Source organism: Antechinus flavipes, chromosome 3, assembly GCF_016432865.1.
Source record: "Antechinus flavipes isolate AdamAnt ecotype Samford, QLD, Australia chromosome 3, AdamAnt_v2, whole genome shotgun sequence".
Lineage (NCBI taxonomy): Eukaryota > Metazoa > Chordata > Mammalia > Dasyuromorphia > Dasyuridae > Antechinus > Antechinus flavipes.
This window is the reverse complement of record NC_067400.1, coordinates 551,304,147-551,328,611: the sequence shown is the minus strand read 5'-3', so window position 1 is coordinate 551,328,611 and position 24,465 is coordinate 551,304,147. Positions and strand designations below refer to the sequence as shown.

At 35.2% G+C, this 24,465-nt stretch overlaps 1 protein-coding gene across 1 annotated transcript; it reads left to right on the top strand.

The window, feature by feature from the left end:
- The first annotated feature begins 4,086 nt into the window (after positions 1-4,086).
- RFXAP (regulatory factor X associated protein) lies at positions 4,087-12,435 on the top strand. The gene is made up of 3 exons (XM_051987428.1): positions 4,087-6,057; positions 8,386-8,493; positions 11,083-12,435. The coding sequence occupies exons 1-3, from the start codon at positions 5,482-5,484 to the stop codon at positions 11,194-11,196; spliced, it is 798 nt and encodes a 265-aa protein (XP_051843388.1). The 5' UTR covers positions 4,087-5,481; the 3' UTR covers positions 11,197-12,435.
- The last annotated feature ends 12,030 nt before the right edge of the window (positions 12,436-24,465 follow it).

Genomic DNA, 24,465 nt, shown 5'->3' with positions numbered 1-24,465 from the left:
AAAGAGCCTAGACATCATCTTTAGGAAACCATCAAGGAAAACTGCCCTATTGTCCTAGAACCAGAAGATAAATCAGCCATTGAAAGAATTCACAGATCACCTTCTGAAAGAGATCTCAAAATGAAAACTTCAAGGAATATAGTAGCAAAATTTCTTAATTATTGGGTCAAGGAAAAAATATTACAAGCAACCAGAAAGAAACAACTCAAATATCGAGGAGCCCCAATCAGGATTAACCAGGAGCTAGCAGCATCCATCTTAAAGAATCGAAGGGCCTGGAATTTGATATTCTGAAAAGCAAAGGAAATTGGATTGCAGCCAAAAATCAACTATCCAGCTAAATTGAGCATTATCTTTCAGGGAATAAGATGGACATTCAATGACACAAGTGAATTTCATTTATTTCCGATAAAAAGACCAGAGCCAAAAAAAAAAAAAAAAAAAAAATCTTCAAATACAGAACTCGAGAAGCATAAAAAAGTAAAAAGGAAAGAACTATTGAGGACTTTATTTCTTTTGTGGATATACTTAGAGAGTGTGGGTATAATTTGATTTTATTGTTATAATATGAAAAAGAAACTAGAGATAGAAAAGGGGATTATACTAGAAAAAGAGGAAAATGGAAGTAAAATGAGGAAATTACAAGGCATATTGTAATTGAGGGAAAACAGGGAGGGGGATGAGCTTATTGTGAATCTTATTCTCATCAGATTTGGCTCAGAGACAATATCAGACATATTTGGTTCCCAGAGAAACTTGTCTCACATTATAGAGAAGTAGGAGGAGAAAGGGAAAAAGAAAGAGGAAGGCTAATAGAAGGGAAAACAGAAGTAGTAGGCGAAAGGTGTAAGAAAGGATGAGGGGCTGTAAAAGGGGAGGACTGTTTGTAGGAGGTGGTGGTCAGAAGCAAAATACTGGGGAGGAAAGAAGGAGGGAAGGAAAGAGAAAAGCATAATGAGGTAAATAAGATGGCAGGAAATACAGAATTAGTTATTTTAACTGTGAATGTGAATGGGATAAACTCTCCCATAAAATGGAAGAAGATAGCAGACTGGATTAAAAGCCCAAATCCTACAATTGAAATGGACAAATGGCCCTCCTTTCCGTCTTGGGCCAGCAGAACAAAGTTTGCTCAGCTAGATTGGGGGATTTCTTTTGCATTTCAAAAGGCCGGCTCAACAATGCCCTTAAGGGTATCTGTTCCGGAAGGTACTTGGGCGGTACTCGAGCTGTACTCGAAACCCCATATGTTAAAACATTGCCCCGGTGCGATTCTCCTGTAAAACCCCCATCCTCCTGTTGTAAAATGCGAATCACAGATTAAAATGTAACAAGCCGAACAGAAATGCTTATAAGGCTGTCTTTAGTTCTGTAAGGTACAGAATTTGATCAGAACTCCATCCCGAGCTCTGTACCAAATAAATTCTAAATCTTCTTCATTACAGCTGTCTTGAATTTTATTGCCTGGGCTATTTCACAATATGTTCTTTACAAGAAACATATTTAAAGCAGAATGATACATACAGAGTAAATGTAAAAGGCTGGAGCAGAATCTATTATGCTTCAAATGAAGTTAAAAAAAAAAGCAGGAGTAGCAATCCTTATCTCAGATCAAGTAAAAGCAAAAATAGATCTAATTAAAAGAGATAAGGAAAGAAACTATATCTTGCTAAAGAGTATCATAGATAATGAAGCAATATTAATATATGCACCAAGTGGTACAGCATCCAAATTCCTAGAGGAGAAGTTAAGAGAACTGCAAGAAGAAATATACAACAAAACTATCCTAGTGGGGGATCTCAACCTTGCTCTCTTAGAACCAGATAAATTGAACCACAAAATAAATAAGAAAGACGTTAAGGAGGTATAGAATTTTAGAAAAGTTAGATATGATAAGATCTTTGAAGAAAATTGAATGGAGACAGAAAGGTGTATACTTTTTTCTTGGCAGTTCTCGGCAGTCAATAAATTGACCATGTATTAGGGCATAAAAACCTCAAAATCAAATGCAAATTTGTAGAACAGCAGAAATAGTAAATGCATGTTTTTCAGATCATGATGCAATAAAAAGCACATGCAATAAAAGGGCAGGGAAAAATAGACCAAAAATTAATTGGAAACTAAATAATCTAATCCTAATGAATGAATGAATGAGTAAAACAACAAATCATAGATACAATCAATAAATTTATCCAAGAGAATAACAATAATGAGACAACATACTAAAAATTGTGGGATGCAGCCAAAGCAGTTATTAAGGGGAAATTTTATATCTCTAGATGCTTACTTGCATAAAATAGAGAAAGAGAAGATCAATGAATTGGGCTTACAATTAAAAAAGTTAGAAAAAAGAACAAATTAAAAACCCTCAATTAAATACCAAATTTGAAATTTCTGAAAATAAAGGGGAGATTAATAAAATTGAAAACAAGAAAAGTGTTGAATTAATAAATAAAACTAATAGTTTTATGAAAAACCTCAACAGAATAGATAATTTTTTAATTAATTTGATTAGAAAAAGAAAAGAAGAAAATAAAACTGTTAGTCTCAAAAATGAAAAGGGAGAACTTTCCACCCATGAAAATGAAATTAAAGAGCAATAATTAGGAGTTATTTTGCCCAACTATATGTCAACAAATTTGATAATCTAAGTGAAATGGAAGAATATCTACAAAAATATAGATTGCTCAGGTTAAAAGAAGAGGAAATAAATTATTTAAATAGTTTTTAGAAAACTTTTTAATATAGTTTTTAGATAGTTTTTTTTAGTTTACTTTTTAAAATAGTTTTTAGAAAACCATTTTAGAAAAAGAAATAGAACTAGTTATTAATCAACTCCCTAAGAAAAAATCTCCAGGTCCAGATGGATTTACACTAAATGTTCTACCAAATATTTAAAGAACAAGTAATTCCAATACTATATAAACTATTTGAAAAAAATAGGAAAAGGAATCCTACCAAATTCCTTTTATGACATAGATATGGTTATAGATACCTAAACTAGCTAGGACAAAAACAGAGAAAAAAATTGTAAACCAATTTCTCTAATGAATATTGATGCAAAAATCTTAAATAAAATATTAGCAAAGAGATTACAGAAAGTCATTCCCAGAATAATACATCACAATCAAGTAGGATTTATGCCAGAAAAGCAGGACTGGTTCAATATTAGGAAAACTATTAGCATAATTGACTATATCAATAACCAAAATAACAAAAATTATATGATTATCTCAAAGGATGCAGAAAAAGCATTTGACATGTTAAATATGTTAAAATATATGTTAAATCCAATATATGTATACATATTTATACAGTTATCTTGCTGCACAAGAAAAATCAGATGTAGAAAGAAAAAAAACCTGTGAAGGAAAACAAAAATCCTTGCATATATTTTGAAAATAAAAAGCTTCAATAAAAAATTCATTCCTAAATCAAATATAATGATTTTTAAATTATCTACTACATATTATCCAAATTTTGGGTTCCTTTCACAATAGAAATGATTGTATATACTCTAGAAATATTTGTTGAAGGAATGAATTCCAAATGATAATATTAGGGACATTTATATATTGCACAAGACACTGAAGGATTAGAATACAATAGGGTACAGTAGATGAACCGGCTATTCATTGAATCAGTGTTGGTGACTTGGCATTCAAAATACCATACCGTCTTTAGAGATGCAGAGATAAATGAAAAAAGTGAACATCCTGGGAGCAGTACAACAGATGAACAGAAAAACAGGCAGTAATTTTATCCTTTGGCAAAAGATTTGTGGTATTGATTTTTCATCCTCTGGAATTCTTTCTCTAGAATTGGTAATCTGTTTTAGACCATGTTCTGTGTGCTCTATCATCTCTTGGAATTAGGAAAAAGTCCAATAGCTAAGTTTTTATTGTTGTTTTAGGAGACAAGACCCACAATTTCATTGGTTTAGGAAAATGTAAGCAAGGAACCTTCTTTCACTAATATAAGTTTAACAGAGTTACTAGGATCTTTAGAAGTTAAAAATCTTACATAGTTTGTTAGAGATGGTACTTGAATACATCTCCAAGGCCAGCTCTCTCTCCACTATGCCAAGAATTCATAATATAAAAGGTCTAGAAGTTGTCAAAGGGGAAAGTAGACAGAAAGATGTGGTCAGTTTTGAAAAGAGATAAACTTATTTTGTCCAATTGTAATCAATATACTATATTAAAATTTTGGTTCAGCCTTTTTGTAGGTAGGGATTTCAAGGAATTTTTATGTTACGGACCCTTTTGGTAGTCTGGTGAAACCTAACAACCCTTCTCATAAGAATTTTTTTTTCAATCATTTTTTTTTTTTTTAAATTGAAGGAAATGCCACGTTTCAATTAGAGGTTAGTAAAAATCTATTTCCCCCCCAAGTTCTGGTAATCCCTGAAATCTATCCTTTTAAGGATCTAAGGATGTCAAGAACCAATCTCTAGGGAAAAAAGGGAAATTATGAGTACCATACTTATATGGTTTAATAGATGGATAAGTAGTAGGGCGAAAAAGGAAGCAAAATGCTCCCAAACCACTAATGCTAACCCCAGCAGGGAGAGGAAGAGGCTTGTAAGTTGCAGAAATGAGTAGTTTATCGTTTAATTTAATCGAACTAAATTGTGTAAGGAAGTGATAGGGATAAGGATTGATACACGGATCATCAAGGTGAGGAAATTCCTTCCACTCGTGCCAAGAATAAAAAAAGGTCCTGAGCAATCTTTCCCACTTGAAACATAATGAGAGAGGGACGGGAGGGAAGAGGAAGAGTAAAGAATTTTTTTCAATGTCAGAAAAGTGGGAATAAGCAGGATTTATTTTACTAATTTAATTTACTTACTGATTTTTATTTACTTACTAATTTAATTACTAATAATGAGAGGACTTGATAGAATATTTTTCATTTGAGAAATAAAAAGGAAAGGTAGGATAGGTGAGAGCAGCGGAGTAAGGGCAGGGGTGGAGAAACCACAGTAGCAAAGTAAAGCCGAGGTTCAAGAAGCGGATGACGAAAACGCCTCGAATCTGCATCCCCCGGATAAAATTATAAGAGTACATCCGGGTAACCCTCCTTTCTTGGTTCACGGTGGCCTCTAGAAGTCAGAAGCCTTATTGCAGCACATGCGCAGTCTCTCAAGCCTTCCTTCTGCACTCAGTCCCTCAGAAAGTCTAGCTGCTTTGTCCCGCCAGGCTTTCAAACGCCCGCCTCTCTGATACTCGCATCCTGCTTCCTAACGCCGCGCAGGCGCAGGGAGAAAAGCTGCTTGGTGCCCCACTCCAGGCCTTCCCGGGCGCTCCGGGTGCTGGCGTTGGGTCTGGACAGGCAGTTGCAGGGAGAGAGCCGGGTGGTCTGCTTCCGACGGTAGCCCTCGGGACGGAGGCACAGCAGGGTATCGAATCGGCGGGGACAGGCGGCGCTGCCGCCCCCCCAGCCGCTGCTCCCCCAGCCCCGCAGCTCACCCTACTGGTCATGCAGCCCTGCGGCAGCCGGGAGGAGGCGGCAGGGGTGGAAGCGGCAGCGGGCGCCATCCTGCGGCCGAGCCCCGCTCCTGCGGCCTCGGTTACCCCTACCCCAACCCCAACCCCGACTTCGACCCCGACCGTGACCCCAGTCCCGCGGGGCGGCAGCGCCGCCGAGAACCCTATGCCCTTGTATGAAGTGGCGGGAGATGCGGAGGACGAGGCCGCTGAGGACGAGGCAGACCTCCTAGACACTTCAGACCCACCAGGGGGCGGCGAGAGCACGGCCAGCCCCGAGGAACTGGAAGACGAGGAGATTCACTCCGGGGGCGAAGGCGGCCGGGCGTCCGCGGGGATCGCAGGCGGGAGCGGCGGGGGCAGCGTGAGCAAGACGTGCACCTACGAGGGCTGCAGCGAGACCACGAGCCAGGTGGCTAAGCAGCGCAAGCCGTGGATGTGCAAGAAGCACCGCAACAAGATGTACAAGGACAAGTACAAGAAGAAGAAGAACGATCAGGCCTTGAGCTTGGCTGGCACTGGGGCCGCCGTAGGCGCCGGCAGCGGTACGAGCAGCGTCAAGCTCGAGGTACCGCCACCCAGCCGGGAATCCCCGGGGCCGACTGGGGCAGGTGTTCTGGCGCTGGTGCCCGGAGATGCACTGACCCTGGAGCGCAGCCCGAGCTGTCTGTTGACAGTGGCGGGAATCGATTTCTGCAAAAGTTTATACTAAAGTGTGCAAGCTCAGAGCTTCTCCTTAGACAGAGCCTGCCTTATTTATTAAGCCCTTGATAAATGCTTATTGACTGACCTGCGGGACAGTGGATGGCGTGCTGCACCTGGAGTCGGGAAATCCGAGTTCAAATTTGGCCTCAGGTGCTAGGTGTTGTGACCTTGGGGCAAGTCGATTAGCAATCGCCTTCTGCCTCAGTTTGTTAGGAGAGTCAAATGAAAAGCGCTTGTCACAGTGCTTGGCACATAGTGAGCGTTTAGCTAATCAGTATTATTGAGTGTCCCAAAAGTCTTAATGGAGATTAAAGTTATAAACGCCTAAACTGCAATTTAAAACTTATTAAAGCTGAGAATTGTACCAAGACTTATGGGACATGATAATCAGCACTAAAATAATGAAGCATTTTAAGGTGTGCATACGGGATCCCTTTTTGATAAAATGATACAGTGAATAGATTGCAGGGCCCATCAGAAAGACCGGAGTTTTAATCTTCAGAGAATTAAAAGCTGTGAGAACTGTTGCTTTGAATCTCTAAAAGTCACTTAATCTTATGAGTTACTTAAGATAAATAGCTCAGCAAATCACTTCCTGCTTCAGTTTTCTCATCTGTAAAATGGGCACCTCCCTCCCAGGGTTATTGTCAAATAAGATAATAATTGTAAAATGTTTAGTTTAGCATCTGATACATAGTAAGCCTCATATAAATGTAAGCAATTATTATTGAAACACTTTGCAAATCTTAAAGCACTATGTAAATGTTATATATTAGAGTGTGTGACAACGAAAAACAGACGTTTCACCTGGGGAGAGGGGTATGAGCTAGAATATTTTGAACAGATTATGATGAGAATAATTGTTGAAAGGTTGAGTTGAAGGTCTGTAGAAAATCAAGTGTAATTGACATGTTGGAAGCCTAATTGTCTTCCTTTCTGTCAGTAATTTGTTAACACAAAGAAGAAGCATTTCAGAAACATATCTCAATGTATTTGGATTGTTTGATTTGGGTTGCTGTGGACAGCTACCAGTTTACCAGAAAGGCTTTAATTCTTGAAGGCAGCAGATTTTGCTCTGTAGAAAGAATAATTCTCAGTGAGCTCCTTAACAGCAAGGACTGTCTTACTTTTCTGTATTCCCAGTGCTTAGCACAGCAAGTGGCATATAGTTGGTATTTAATAAATGCTTGTTGACTTATGACATCTCTATAGCTCTTCCCTGGCAAGGATTCTATAAAGTAGGAAACGCAGGAATGATGATCTTTACAAGTGAGGTTGTTGAGACCTAGAGATGATCCTGTAGCAGTTAAGTGAATGGTTCTTTCAGGCTTGAAGATAAATGATAACCAGTCCAGAATGTTTCAGATTTCTGCATGTTATACTAGTTCATTTTTAAGCTCCCTTCCAGCTTGATTTAGGAGATTTTTACTAATTGAGGAATAGTCAAGTAGAATGAAGAGATCTATACTTGTAATCAGGAGAGTTCAGTTTAATACCTGCCTCAGATAATTTAGTACCTATGTGACCTTTAGTAAGTCATTGAAAATCTTTAGAACCTCATTTATCTATGGGGATAATATGAAGGTACTTGATTGACACTTATTTTTTATGTAGACTGACTTTTTGAATAGGCCACAAGGACTTTGAAGACGCGAATCTTATCTTCAAAAAATTCATATTCTTGTTGAGAAGAGATGAATATAAAAACCATTTAGGTTTCATGGTAGAGGTGTTTAGTTACAAAGGGAGATCACTAGAATGTTTATGAGAGGCATCATGGCAAAGGGAATACTTGGCCTTAGGATTTGAAGGATGGATAGGATTCAGGTTGGCAGCATAGAGACAGGCATATAGTCAGTTAGGAGGAAAATATGACCAAAGGTAAAGTAATAGTGAAAAATAAGAAAAATTATGAGTAATGCTTTACATTATATGTAATGTCCAGATCTAGTCTAACCATGTAATTTTTAACATGGGGACATTGAGATCTCCAGTACTAGAAGAGAAGTGTCTTCATGTCCAAAACTAGAGGGTTGGACTAGGTCTAGATGTTAAACTTTGATAAGATTGGGTGGTGTCAGATTGTTTAGGGATACCATGTAATGTTTAGATTTGACTACAGGTGCTAGGAAATAGGTCAGACTATAAACAAAAAAGATTAATTTAAAAAATATTTTATAATTTACTCTAGGAAAGCACAGATGGCTCCTCATCCACTGGAAAACAAAGAACTGGTTCTATTGGAGATCGTCCTGCAAGACCCACTCTCTTAGAGCAAGTGCTAAATCAAAAACGGCTGGTAAATATGAATTCTTTTGTAAAATTGAAGCAGATCTAAAATATGACTTTTTATCTTTTTTGTTTTAACCTTTGAGAGATAACTGAAGCTTTATAAACTTACTGACAGTTAAATTTGTTTTATTTTTACATACTGGAACCTTGATAAATGAATATCTTTAAGGACTACATCATAGACTCATCATATGGGGAAGATGATCTTTAGTAAAAGCATGTTTATTAAATAAATATTTTGGTTATTTAAACAAAATGGAATTTCAGTTTAATTTTACTTTAGTGTTAGTTTCAATTATGTTGGTCTAATATTGAGTACTTCCATTATAAATGTTTATCTAGTTTCAGGAGATAGCAATATCTCTTCTTCTAAACTTCCTTTTTCTTTTTCTTTCTCTTTTTTTTTTTTTTTTTTGATCTAGGCACTACCCTTTTCCCAGTCTGCCAGATTTGTAACTTCAGTATTAGCTTCAGCTTTTCATTCTTCCTTTCCTTACACATCCATTCAATTGTCACATTTTGATATTTCCACCTCTACATTTCTAATAGAGCCTATATTTTGACACATTAGTTGAGGCCCTTATTACCTCTCTTCTATATAACTTCAGTAGCCTCTTCATTAGTCTTCTGCCTCATTTTTCCCATTTCAGTTCATCATCTAGTACTGTTAACAAAATTATTTTTTTAAAGTCCATATCTTGACCATATCGTTTTCCTAATTTCCTTAGTTTAACCATTGTCTATAGGAACAACTATTATATTTCATTTTCTAAAGTCCTTCACAATTTGGCCCCAGTCTCTTTCCAGCCTTTGTAAATTATTTTCTCTCCTGTTTTCCCCAATCTATAGCCAAACTGGAGAAGACATTCTCCTTAGTTTGTGCCTTTGCTCTTGCTGTCACTTAACACTAGAATTCATGCCCTATTCACCAATACCTGGTAGAATCTCTCCATTACTTCAAGACACAAATTCAGAAACTAATATCTTTATGAACATTACTCTGATCCTCCCAGTTGCTATCATCCATTCCAAACTACCTTTCTGACATAACCACTTTTTATTTATTGTCTTAAAATTTTCTCTGTATACTTTTGCCTTTGTTAGAATGTAAAGTCTTTGAGAAAAGAACTTATTTTTTTGAATTTTGATCTCTGTTGCCTGACACACACAGTAAGAATTTACTAAATGCTTGTTAATTGATATCATATATCTTTGATTAGGTGAGGACTAGCCTAAATAGCAGTAGGCTTTTCAGAAACATTTATTTTTTACATAGAGAAACTACTACATTCAAAGTTTGTTTGAACATCACAAATTAAATTTTGTGTGCAAATTATCTCATCTAAATTGCAATTTCCCCAAATAAAAATTATTAATATCCTATTTGCTTTGAGCAATTGACAATTTTATTAAATTATTATTAAATTAGATTTAATAAATTAATGGAATAGAAAGTTGTACATTAGAATTTGTTTGGCATAAGGTTCCAAAAAAAACTTTTTTCTAGTTGAAATGGTATAAATATTTGTTTGAATGTACTATTAGAAATGTAATAGTAAGAAACCCTGTGGTGAAATTTAGAAAAGAGGGGCAGCTAGGGGGCACAGTGGATAGAGCACCAGCCCTGAAGTCAAGAGGACTTGAGTTCAAATTTGGCCTCAGACACGTCCTAGCTGTGTGACCCTGGGTAAGTCACTTAACCCCAATTGACTCAGGGGAAAAAATAGGAAATAAATATTTAGAAAAGTGGCAATTATTGGTCTTAATAAAAATTTATTATTTACAATAAATATTAAGTTCATAATCATTTTATGATCTGTTTGAAAATAAGATAGGAATTCTAAGAATTAAATTTAGCACCAGAGTATTTTTTAGGGTTATAATGGAACCATGTAGAATGATGGCATTATTTAATATTAGAATTGAATGAAACATTAGAGAGAATCCACTTCAGTCACAACTATTTTACAGTTGATGAAAATGAGGTTTTCCTCTATTTTGTCTATTTTACTGGATTTTTTTGTTGTTTTTTTGTCTATTTTACTAGATCACAGAGACAAGTATATAGGAATCAGGAGCTTGTTCTTGGTTTGAGACTGGTTTTCTTTCTAATACACTATGCTGTTTAACCAACTATTGAAATAGCTCTTGTTCCTTCAATTTTTAGTACTTGTTTTCTTTTCTTTTTTTTTTTTCTGCTCCTTTGAATGAACTTATCCTTAAATTTAATAATGTATGCTCATAGATTCTGATTTCATGCAAGTGGTGATCTTGTTAACATAGGTATCTAATTTGAGTTTAGCATCAGATATTAAATATAAAACATTTTATTTATTTGTAGGTTTGGTTTATGTTGTAATTCTCATGTAATGTCATAGCATATGCTCATAGATTCTGATTTAATACAAGTGGTGACCTTGTTAACATAGGTATCAATAATTTGAATTTAGCATCAGATATTAAATATAAAACATTTATTTGTAGATTTGGTTTGTGTTGTAATTCTCAATATGAAACTATTAACCTGGATGATGCTAGATTATGAATATAAAATGAGTATATAAATAAGTACATTGTACTATTTTTTTCTTCTAAGGCACTATTAAGAAGTCCAGAAGTTGTACAGTTTCTGCAGACACAGCAACAATTACTAAATCAACAAGTTTTGGAACAAAGACAACAACAACAATTTCCTGGAGCATCAGTGTGAAGGGACTAATTGAGGCTTTCCACAGGTTTAATATCTTACTATACTGGCTGAAGATATTTTTATATTGAAGAGAAATAGGTTATAGCAGTCAAATAGAGGACATGGATATGATTGTTATAAAATCTTCTAGAAATACATATATTTGTTTTTTGTGATGGGTTTTTAGATTTTGTGGGAATCTGGATTTTGAAAGAATCTGGTCCTACATTCTATTTCCAAAACTCCATTTAACTTTGTTTTTAAAACATTTTTCAACTTTAATTTTAAAAATACCCCCAAATTTCTCAAAAAGTTATCAGGCAAAAGATCATAAATATATGGTCGTTCTTAAGTTTATTATTAATGAAGGAAATGAGATACTTTCTGTGGAAGTTGAGAAAGTAATAGATATTGATCTTGTATTGTCTAGCCACTGAGTATGGCAAGATATAGCTTGGACATTCTTCAGAAGGCCTGTGCTCAGGAATAATCTTATTTATGCTTTTCTACACACACTTTGAGTTAACAAGGAAATAAATATAGAGTGTGTATATACATATATAGGAAGAAGGATGCTAATAATCAGCTGCTCTATGAGACGGGTGTGCTCCTGACTTCAGAAATGTCCTACTATATCAAAAAAAAAGGACTTCACAAAGGAAATTGGAATGAAGAAAATACAGAAGAAACTGCTTGATTACCTAATTGGCTTTGTATGAGAACTATTAGATGTGATCTCTATGGAAACAGGTATTCTGAAGTGCAGAATTTATGGTTTATGGAGATTGTATCTGGCTAACTTTGTTTACCAATTCCCTGATAAAATTGGCCCCGGTTTATTATTTATTACTTGATTTTTTTTTTCCAATGGAAAAAGTTGAGAATAGGAGGGAAAATTCCTATTTTTTAATGAATTATTTTTTTTAAAAATGAGTCATTTCATGATTGTTACTATTAAATAGATACCCAAAGAATGAAGTGAGATACTTTAATCCTTTCTTCCTAAGTTAACAAAACTCAAAATCATATCTAATCATAGCATCCAAAAAAAGTATTACCCCTACACTGTGTACATCTTCATGCCAAATGTGTACTAGACTGGCTTGTTTGGAAATGTTTGTTTTTTGTAAGATGGTTTTTAAGCCATAGTCTGTACAAACAAAGCTCTCTGATAAGCATTCAGAAAATATTCTTCATTTTATATGTGTAGATTTTATAATTAAATACTGATAAAAAAATAATAAAATAAAACTTTGTGTACTTTTCAATTGTAATTTATTCATATATTTAACCACTTTACAGACATAAAGAGGGTTGAGTTAAACTAGTCATTGTCATGCTGGCAGATAATCATCCTTTATGCCTTTGATTTGGTTGGTCAGAAAATCCAAACCTGTGTTGAAGCTTAAAAATTGAAGATAACTTTTGCTTCTTTAGGTAGAATTAGGGAAAGGGCTTTACATTTGAAACCTGAATTTTTTTTTAAAAGGACTTTAAAAATTTAGATGTTAAGATATAATGCTGCTATTAGGAATTGGGCAATAAGAATTTTATATTGAAATACACGTCTCCAGACCAGAACAGAGTTGGCATAAGGGAAAAATGGAAGGTAATGATAAGGAAGAAAAGTAGGGCAGAGGAAGAGAAGAAAAGATTATGTTCACATAAAGGAATTTTGGAATTCTTGGACCTTGGACTTAGAAGTGAAATAACTGTGGGTGATGGCAAGATCAAGGGAATAGCTGTTTGTGACCTGATGGGGAGTTGAGGAGCAGGCCATGACAGTTGAGTAGATTTAGGAACCGGGATCTGGTATGAGAGGAAACAGCAACATGTAATTTTGAAGTTCTCTATTAAGAGTCCAGGAGTTGAGGTGGAAAGGAAAACCACGAACCAAACCGCATCAGGGAGAATCATCTTATTAACTGAAACAGTTATCTTCAAAGTTATCAGTAATCTCATAGCCTTTCCTCAGGCATCCTCCCTCTTCATCTCTATGCAGTATTCACCATTATTGCCCTCTTCTCCTGCACACTTTCTCTTCTCCAGGTTTTAAAGATTGGTTTTTTACCTACCTGATTTCTCCATTTCAAGATTGGTTTTTCTACCTACCTGATTTCTCCATTTCATTGTCCTTTGCTGGATATTCACTCACAACCTTGAGTGCTTCCCCTTCTTTTCTGTATTCTCTTGGTGATTTCCTCAGCTTCTGTGCAAATGAACCCCATCTATTTTTCCATCCCTAACCTCTCTTCTGACCTCCAGTCTCACATCATCAAATGCCTCTTGGACATTTTGAACTACATGTCTCGTAGACATCTTAAACTTAGCCCATCTAAGAGAGTGCTCACCTTTCTTCCACAATCTTCTTTCTAATTTCCCTTTTACTATCGAGGGCAACACTTAGGATCCCAGTCTTGTCACCTTCAACTGCCTCACTTCACTCCACCTATTCAGTCTTACTTCCTACTCTGCAACATCTCATAGATTGTTTCACATCACCTTTGTGCAAGCTCTGGTCACTTCACACATAAACTTGCAATAGCCTGCTGACTGGGCTCCCTGTGCTTAAGGCTCTCTCCCCTTCCATCCATCCACCATTCAGCTATAAAACAATCTTCCTTAAGTAGAGCTCTGACAGTATCATCTCAGCAACTTCCATAAGGAAAGAAAGGAAGAAGGGCAGATATTCCTTAAGCTGATCCTCACGTACTCAGTGAAAGATATGACACTGTCATTTCTGTTGTATATTTTCACTGATTTTCCCTTGTGCGTGGTATTTTCTGGCTTCTTTCATGACTCAGCTCATAACCTATCTTCTGCAGGCGGTCTTTCTATATCAGAGATCCCCTACTTCCTGCAACTGCTAGTGCTTATCCTCCAACATTACCTCCCATTTACTTTGTAAATAGCTTATGTTTCTACAAATACTTGTTTGTATCTTGTTTCCTCCATTAGATTGTGAACTCTTTGAAAGAAGAACCTAACATTTGCCATAGCATCTGTAAGTTCTTAATAAATGCTTGTTTTGCCAGATGACTATTGAAAAAAGATTCTTCAAGTTTGTAATTTCATTAACAATAAGTAAGTATGCCAGCAACGAGGTTTTTGCTTTTGATTGTTTTTTAACCAATTTTGTGGCTATGAGATTATAGTTCAAAATTGTTTTATTTTTTATCTCTGATTATTATTGATATTGAAAGTTTTTTTTCAAATAGTTATTAAGTTGGTATTTCTTTTGAAAAAAAATTATTCATATTCTTTGACCTTTGTTCATTATGGACTGGGAATTATTATTATGCCTTAACAAGTTTCTTGCCAGATTGAGCTTGGGAATTCTGAGCTGCAGAATTGGGCTATGCATCTGCACTAAGTTTAACATTAATAGAGTGAGTCTACAGTGGGAATTTGGGGAGAAGTGCCATTAGATTGCTTAAAGAAAAGCAAACCAGCATGAATCACAAATAGAGCAGGTCAAAGTTCCCAAGTTTCCTTATCTATCAGAGTGGCATAGATCCCAATACTTCCAAGGTGGTAAAAATAAGAACCAGTCTTTTTTTTTTTTTAAATAATCTTGTTTATATATTTTTAAAGGTCAAGCTTTTTACATGTCATATTTGCTATGAATGTTTTTCACAATCTTATTATTTTTCTTATTTTAATTATATATGTATATATATGTTATACAGAAATGTTTTCTTTTCATGTAATCAAGCACATCTGTCTTCTTCCTAATAATTGCTTTTGTTGAATTGAAAAAAAAAAACCTCCCACAATCAAAATATTTTATTTCATTTTATTTCATCATTTTTATAATTCTGTGCAGGAGTGTATGACATAAAATATGAGTTTTTTTCCTGACAGATTACCAACTAATAGTCCAAGTTTAATTTATTAAATCTGTTCTAAGTTTATATTTTCTTTATGTTTATCAAACACTAACCTTTTGTATATATTTGATTGACACTGATCTATTTTTTCTATTCCATTGATCCTCAAAAAAACTATCTATAACATGTATCTCCATTTCTCAATCTTCTTGAAGCCTAACAATCTGACTTCAGACCTTCTTCCATCACCACTACTTTCCTCAAAATTATTCATGATTGTTTTGTTGCCATATCCAATGACATTTTTCTATCTTCAGTCTCTTTTTTTTCTCTACAGCTTTGGCATTGTCAATCACTCTCTTCTATACTATTTCACTTGGTCATCTCATCAGCTCCCAAGTTTTTAATAGCCATCTCTATGCTATTGATTTTCTTTTTTTTCTTTTTTTATTATAGCTTTTTATTGACGGAACATATACATGTAATTTTTCAACATTGACCCTTGCAAACATTTCTGTTCCAACTTTTCCCTTCCTTCCTTCTACCCTCTCCCCTAGATGGCAGGTAGTGTAATATATGTTAAACATGTTAAAGTATATCTTAAATACAATATATGTGTACATATTTATAAAGTTCTCTTGTTGCACAAGAAAAATAGGATTTAGAAAGGTAAAAAATGACCTGGGAAGAAAAACAAAAATACAAGCAGTCCACACTCATTTCCCAGTGTTCTTTCACTGAGTTCAGCTGGTTCTCTTCATCACTGATCATTTGGAACTGAATTAGATCCTTTCATTGCTGAAGAAAGCCACTTCCATCAGAATTGATCCTTATATAGTATTGTTGTTGAAGTGTATAATGATCTCCTGGTTCTGTTCATTTCACTCAGCATAGTTCATGTAAGTCCCTCCAAGTCTTTCTGAAATCCTCCTGCTGGTCATTTCTTATAGAACATTACATGTAATATTCCATAACATTCATATACCATAATTTATTCATACATTCTCCAATTGATGGGCATCCACTCAGTTTCCAGTTTCTAGCCACTACAAAAAAGGCTGCCACAAACGTTTTTGTACATATTGGTCCCTTTCTCTTCTTTATTATCTCTTTGGGATATAAGCTCAGTAGTAACACTGCTGGATCAAAGGGTATGTACAGTTTGATAACTTTTTGAGCATAGTTCTAAATTGCTCTCCAGAATGGTTGGATTTATTCACAATTCCACCGACAATGCACCGGTGTCCCAGTTTTCCCACATCCCCTCCAACATTTGTCCTTGTCTTTTCCTGTCATATTAGCCAATCTGACAGGTGTGTAGTGGTATCTCAGAGTTGTCTTAATTTGCATTTCTCTAATCAATAATGATTTGGATCACCTTTTCATATGCGTAGAAATAATTTCAATTTCATCACCTGAAAATTGTCTCTTCATATCTTTTGACCATTTATCAATTGGAGAGTGTATGCCATTGATTTTGACATTTCCCTATCCTGTCCTAAACATTCTGCTGACCCCCCAATCTGACATTTCCAATCACCTTTTAGACATTGTGAACTGGATATCCAATAGATATCTTAAACTTATTATGTCCAAAACAGAACAAACTATAGTTTCCCCTAAAATCTCTGTCCCCTATCGCTCCTGTTACTTTAGAGGAACACCTTGTCCTCCCAGTCCATAGGCTTGCACTTAGGAGTCATTCTGGATTCTTCACTTCCTTATCCCTCATATCCAAGCTATCGATTTCACCTATGCAATATCAAAAATAATTTCTCACCTTTGACACTGTCACTAGTGCAGGCCCTGGTCATCTCACACCTTGATTTATGGTATAGCCTGTTCTTGCCTGCCTCCAGTCTCTCTCCATTCCAATCGATTCTGCATTCAGCTATTAAAGTGATTTTCCTAAAACACAGGACTATTTTGTCATCCCCCATCTTCACCCACTCTGCTCAATAAAAGTCTATGATAGTTTATTGATTTCAGAATCAAATACAAAATACTCTGACTTTTATTATCCTTCAATACTTCTCCTACCTCTCCTGTCTTTTTATACCTTACACTTATATCTGGTGACACTGACCTAGCTGTTACACTAACATACTCTTTCTCTTGTATCTGGCTGTTACCTGGAATGCTCTCCTTCCTCTTTTGGACTACTGACCTCCCTGATTCCTTTAAGTCCCAGCTAAAATCATTCCATCTACCAGAAATCTACCCTACCCTCTCTTAATTCCAGGGTGTTCCTTCTGTTGTCTTCCCCATTAGACTGTTAGCTCCGTTAGAGTGAGGACTGTCTTTTGCTTCTTTTTGTATTTGGCACATAGTAGACACTTTATAAATGTTTATTGATTGATTGATCTGTTTCTCTTTTCCCAGTAACAAATATTTTTGATGATTTTGAATATGTTTTACAATCTGGGAATGTGAGATTCTTGTTCACTTATTTTCCATATAAAGTTTGTTGTGAACTTATTTAGTTCTAATAGGAAATCCCTTAATATCTCAATATTTCATTCAACATGTATCATAATTTGGGAAACACTGACATTTTATTATAACTTCCAACCCATTACAAACATTGATGCTCTCAAATAAGAATGTATTTCTTATGTGGCTCTTGTGTATTTTTAGATAGGCTACTTTTTTAAGTATTTGAAAGTTTCTGTTAATGTTCTTATTGTTAAAATTGTTTCTTGGTCGTTATTACTAGTAAATAATAATGCAGATTGAGTACTCTTTATTGCCCTTTGAGCTGTTTGTATTTGTTGAATTTGTCTAAGATGATTGTGTTTAATGATTTATAGACTATAAAGCATTAAGTAAAAATGGCATAAAAAGATGAATTTTTAGAAATGTTTTATAACTGTTTTACATTTGAATTAGTTCATGTCATTTTATGGTATATTGCTAGAGAATAGCCAAGTTTTTTAGTGTCTAATATATGTGTTCTATGTTTTATTTTGTTTTTGTTTTTTGGAGAGGAATAAAGGCTATGTCTCCTCCTCACCATAAAAGAAGTTATCATTATAGAAAAAAATTTCCATTATTTGATTAGGCTTTCTTTCAGTTTCTAAAGTGCAGTTTACAAAGGAATCACTGTAAAATATAGGAATAATTAATCCATTCTCTTCTTACTCAAAAATGAATATTTACTGCCCCATCTATAATTATATTAATCAATAAACAGTTATTGCCTATTATGTGCTAGACACTGTGTTAAGCGCTAGAGATAGAAAAAAAGGTAAACCAAGACAGTCTCTTCTCAAGAAGCTCATAGTCTAATGGGGGAAACAATCAGAAAAGAATTACATCCAAACAAGATAAATACAGAATAAATTTAAAACAATCATCAGAGGGAACACTATAATTAATGGAGATTGAGAGTCCTATCTGTACAAGGTAGGATTTTGGATGGGATTTGAAGGAAATAGAAGGTAGAGATGAGGTGAGTGATATTCCAGGCATGGAGAATATTCAGTAAAAATGCTTAGAGTCAGGAGATCTTATTTGAGCAAGGACAAGGAAGCCAGTGTCATTGTATCTCAAAATCTAATATCATGGAGCAAAGTATAAGAAAACTGCAGAGGGCAGTAGATGGAATAAGTTGCATTTTTGAATTTTGAATGCCAGACAGAAGTTTGTATTTGATTCTGGAAGTGATAGGGAGTCGCTGGAATTTAGGGGAAGACAGGGGTGGTGATGCTGAAGTAACATTAGGTATATCACTTTAACAACAGAGTGACAATCATATTTTACGTTATTTTAACTACTCTCTGAACTCCAAGAACTTTTGAATTCTTTTATAATGTTCAGCTAATGTGTACACCTCATTGAGATATTCACCAAAAGTGGTAATTAGTCTTTTTTTTAGTAATGGCTATAAATCTTAATATTTTATAAGAAATATTCACAAGGCTTTCTGAAAACCTGACTAGTTTTCTGGACCCATGAGGCACTTTGAAATGTTTAATATTGCCGACTGTCTCATGTAGGCTCTTAAAGAAGATTGCTCTTCCTAAAAGTCATTCCCCAGTGGATTGAGGAAGTTGCCAGAGATGAGCAAACAATTCTCAAAAGAAGAATTGCAATTGATGCAAATCACTAATAATAGAAATGAGAATCAAAACAACTCAAATTTCATCTCACACAACAAATTGACAAAGATAACAAAAAATGGAAGTAGTCAGTGTTGGAGGAATTGTTAAAAGATAGGAACTCTGGTATATTATAGGTAAAAATAGAATTCTTTATTTTTTTTTAATTTTTCATAATTATAACTTTTTGTTGACAGAACCCATGCCTGGGTAATTTTTTACATTATCCCTTGCACTCACTTTTGTTCTGACTTTTCCCCTCCTTCCATCCCCCCTTCCCCAGATGGCAAACAGTTCCATGCATGTTAAATATGTCATGTATATCCTAGATACAATATATGTGTGTAGAACCGAGCAGTTTTCTTGTTGAACAGGAAGAATTGAATTCAGAAGATAAAAATAACCCAGGAAGAAAAACAAAAATGCAAACAGTTTACATTCATTTCCCAGTGTTCTTTCTTTGGGTGTAGCTGCTTCTGTCCATCATTGATCAATTGAAACTGAGTTAGATCTTCTCTTTGTCGAAGAGATCCACTTCCATCAGAATACATCCTCATACAGTATCGTTGTTGAAGTATATAATGATCTCCTGGTTCTGCTCATTTCACTTAGCATCCTCTCCAAGCCTCTCTGTATTCATCCTGCTGGTCATTTCTTACAGAACAATAATATTCCATAACATTCATATACCACAATTTACCCAACCATTCTCCAACTGATGAGCATCCATTCATTTTCCAGTTTCTAGCTACTACAAACAGGGCTGCCACAAACATTTTGGCATATAAAAGGTCCCTTTCTTTTCTTTAGTATCTCTTTGGGGTATAAGCCCAGTAGTAGCACTGCTGGATCAAAGGATATGCACAGTTTGATAACTTTTTGAGCATAGTTCCAAATTGCTCTCCAGAATGGCTGGATTGTTCACAATTCCACCAACAATGCATCAGTGTCCCTGTTTTCCCACATCCCCTCCAGCATTCCACATTCTCTTTCCCTATCATTCTAGCCAATCTGACAGGTGTGTAGTGGTATCTCAGAGTTGTCTTAATTTGCATTTCTATGATCAATAGTGATTTTGGAGCATTCTTTCATATGAGTGGAAAGTTTCAATTTCATCATCTGAGCATTGTCTGTTCATATCCTTTGACCATTTATCAATTGGAGAATGCCTTGATTTCTTATAGAGTCAATTCTCTATGTATTTTGGAAATGAGGCCTTTATCAGAACCTTTAACTGTAAAAATGTTTTCCCAGTTTATTGCTTCCTTTCTAATCTTGTCTGCATTAGTTTTGTTTGTACAGAAACTTTTCAATTTGATATAATCAAAATTTTCTATTTTGTAATCAGTAATGATCTCTAGTTCTTCTTTGGTCATAAATTCCTTCCTCTTCCACAGGTCTGTGAGGTAAACTATCCTATGCTCTTCCAATTTATTTATAATCTCATTCTTTATGCCTAGGTCATGAATCTATTTTGACCTTATCTTGGTATACGGTGTTAAGTGTGGGTCAATGACTAGTTTCTGCCATACTAATTTCCAATTTTCCCAGCAATTTCTGTCAAATAATGAGTTCTTATCCCAAAAACTGGAATCTTTGGGTTTGTCAGACACTAGATTATTAAAATTATTGGCTGTTTTGTCCTTTGAACCTAACCTATTCCATTGATCAACTAGTCTATTTCTTAGCCAATACCAAATGGTTTTGGTAACCGCTGCTTTATAATTTTAGATCTGGTACAGTTAGGTCACCTTCATTTGATTTTTTTCCCAAAATTCTTGACCTTTTGTTTTTCCATTTGAACTTTGTTGTTATTTTTTCTAGGTCATTAAAATAGTTTTTGGGGAATCTGATTGGTATAGCGCTAAATAAATAGATTTAGGTAGTATTGTCATCTTTATTATATTTGCTCGCCCAATTCAAGAGCATTTAATATTTTTCCAGTTGGTTAGATCAGACTTAATTTGTGTGGAAAATGTTTTGTAGTTTTGCTCATAAAGTTTCTGATTTTCCCTTGGCAAATAGATTCCTAAATATTTTATACTCTCAGTAGTTACTTTAAAGGAATTTCTCTTTGTAACTCTAGCTGTTGGATTTTGTTAGTGATATATAAGAATGCTGATGACTCATGTGGGTTTATTTTGTATCTTGCAACTTTGCTAAAGGTGTGGATTACCTCTGATAGCTTTTTAGTAGAATCTCTGGGGTTCTCTAAGTATACCATCATATCATCAACAAAGAGTTATAATTTGGTTTCCTCATTACCTACTCTAATTCCTTTAATCTCTTTCTCAATTCTTATTGCCAAAGCTAGCATTTCTAATACAATATTGAATAGCAACTTTATTTCACTCCTGATCTTATTGGGAATGGTTGCAGTTTGTTCCCATAAAAATAGAATTCTTATAATCATTCTGGAAAGCATGTTTAGAATTACACTGAAAGAAGAATGAGATGTCTATGTCTTTTGGCCTAAAGATGCTCTGCTAGGCATATATTCCTAGGAGCTCAAAACAGAAAAGGTCCCATGAATATCAAAATAATCACAGCAACACTTTTTGTGGTAGGGAAGAACTTGAATTAAGTATCCAATAGTTGGGGAAGGAAGGAAAAATTCACATGAATATAATGGAATACTGCTATGTGGTAAGAATTGGCATTTATAAAGACTTCTGGAAAACACAGTTTAGATCAACAGATACACAAAGAAGGAAACAGAACCAGGAAGGCAGTCTATGCATTGAGAATATCCATGTAGACTTCAGGAGGCTCTTAATCTCTCAGATTCTAGGCAATTCTCTAAAACTGTACATTGCAGGATTGACCTGGGCTGAGGAGAGTTTCCTCCTCTAGGAGTTACTTATAACATGGAAATCACAGGACTAGGCCCACTCCCTACTTTAATTCTCTTTTGCTAATTTTCTTAGTTATCTTTAGCTGCTCTTAGAGAGCAAAGGGCAGTGACATTTTTCATCTTGTATCTTCAGAGCCTTAGCCCATCTCCCTTTTTAGCATTAGCTTCTGATCTGTGATTTCAATGGGGTCAGAAACTCTTGATGAATTCTATCTGTATTCCCTTACAGATTGACACTTTCACTCAATGGTTTCTTTCACAGAGTTGCCCAAGACACCAAGAGGTTAAGTAACTTGCCAGGATCATACAACTAGAATGTATCCAAGGTGGGAGAGAAACTTCAACCCAGGTATTTTTGGCCCTTAAGACCACTCTATGTGAAGCTTTCACCTTGTAGTGATAGATGCTTTTTGAGGATTCTGTAGGTTAATACCCATTTGCAAAGGCTGCCCATTTGTAAATTGTCCCAAACTATAAATTAGCAGAGAAGACCTGTCAAGAATAAAAAAAGACTCAATTAAAATAATCCATTTTAAGTTCAAAATTGAGTAAAATTATATTTTTAAATAAAAGTGTTACTTCATGTTTTTCTTAGCACTTCAGGTCAATGTACTAATGAATAGGCGAGCTATTTCTTCATGTGGACCTTAATTTTTTTTCAAACCAATTGTACCATTCCATATTCTTAAAATATATGATTTTTCTTCAAACATTCAGACATATTTTATTCCTTGTAATTCAGTGGAATACAAGTTGAATCTTCTTTTCTCTTAGGAGGTATAATTAAGAAGCATGAAAAGCACTTAGCTTTTTCTAAGTCTTATAAAATAATCATGAAAGCTCATTTTCACCACTTATTTGTAGCTTGAGTTTAAGAGAAACATAGGCATGTGGTGAGGTAACAAAAAAGAAAACTGAGGAAAACATCCAGTAGACAAGTTATGACCAGTAGATTTTTCTGTTCTGTTTATCATCCTAAAATTAATACCTTGTATTGTTGCCTGGCTTCCCATTTGAGGAAGACAGTTGGTGTTGATTAGATTTCATGCTGGTCGCCTTTGAAAATCAACTGAGAAGGCTATGTTTTCACATGCCTCTCTTATAAGCTGATTGTGCCTCTAATATTACTAACAGCTCAGCATTAGTGTTGTTTATGGAGTGCCTGAAAAAAATTACTGCCTTAGAATGATAATTAACATTTGAATTGTACCTGCCTATAACCAGAAACCATGGAAACTTCTGAGAACAGGATTTAGGACTTTTAAAAATAGTTCAGAAATTAGAATTTATTGTATTGACCTTTAGGAACATCCTGTTTTTTAATTCACTTTAAATCAAATTGATTGAAAACTTTTAAAGTACTGGAGCCAAGTCTTATGCTTTGTATCCCTCATCCATCAGCTAACATATTTTTCACTGGGTGGGTGTTCAACAAGTAGAATCATGGGATTTTAAAACTGAAGGAGACTGAAATTTTAATGCAGTGTTTTATCATATAAATGAAATCATAAAATGTCACTTTTAATTCATTTAAATCATCTTTCTTTTTACATTTTATTTGTTTAGCACTTCTTTAGAGCACTTTTACTGCTTGATGTAGGTTTTAAATTAAGTTTTGTCTTCAACTATAAGAAAAAATGATTTTCCTATTCTATAACAGTAAAGGCATGAGCTACATAAAGTTGCACTAAACAACTAACTTCCCAAAATGGAATTATAATCAAATCCCAAAGTAGAGTTCAGTTCCCTGCTGCAAAGAAAGTCCCTTTTGCCTGAATACCAATCCAATTCAGTCCTGATGCACTTTGTTGTATCTATATGTTTTTAAACATTAGAGAAGTGTAGAAATAGTTTTCTTATTAGAACCTTGTCAGCAACCTCATTTATAAACAAAATGACATCAGGGTAATTGTTCTACCTAGCAGCTACTGGGACACAAATAAAAGATGGGGGATGTTGTTGGAATCTTTACAAACTGCTGACTCATTAGAGTTGATGTTTTGGAACAGAACCTGAAACAAGGTACTAAGTAGAACTAATTGAAACAATGCTTGTGTTCACACTAGTACTCATTGGAATTCACAAGTTTGGGAGATTCACAAAGTAAACTTTGTAACTTTGTGAATTCACACCTCCCTTGAAGCTCTTAGGGGCAGAGAGCACTATGAGAGAAAACCCATATTCGCTCTCTCTGGTATATAAGAAGAAAGCAGAGACCCAGTGGAAAAAATTCAGCCAAATTTACATGGAGAGGGAAGCGTCAAGTCAGAAGAAGCCACGAATCGGAGTTGAGCTAGAGCCAGGAGAGAATTACTTCGGAAGGCAAGAGAGACAGATTCAACTTGGAGCTGGATTGGAGGCTTAAGAAAGCAGAGGCAGAAGCAAAGGACAAAGCCTTCTCTCTGAGGCAAGACAGATCCATTTCATTTTCCACTTGGTTGGCTGGAGGACTGAAGGACAAACCTTTGGTTCTGGAGACATTGTGAGGGAGCTCTTGGAACCGAGG

What these genes read in the sequence shown, in the direction of transcription:
- RFXAP (XM_051987428.1), top strand. Translation starts at nt 5,482, where the DNA reads ATGCAGCCCTGCGGCAGCCGGGAGGAGGCGGCAGGGGTGGAAGCGGCA. An exon ending in CGAGCAGCGTCAAGCTCGAG is followed by an intron (nt 6,058 to 8,385) that starts GTACCGCCACCC and finishes AATTTACTCTAG; the next exon opens with GAAAGCACAGATGGCTCCTC. An exon ending in TGCTAAATCAAAAACGGCTG is followed by an intron (nt 8,494 to 11,082) that starts GTAAATATGAAT and finishes TTTTCTTCTAAG; the next exon opens with GCACTATTAAGAAGTCCAGA.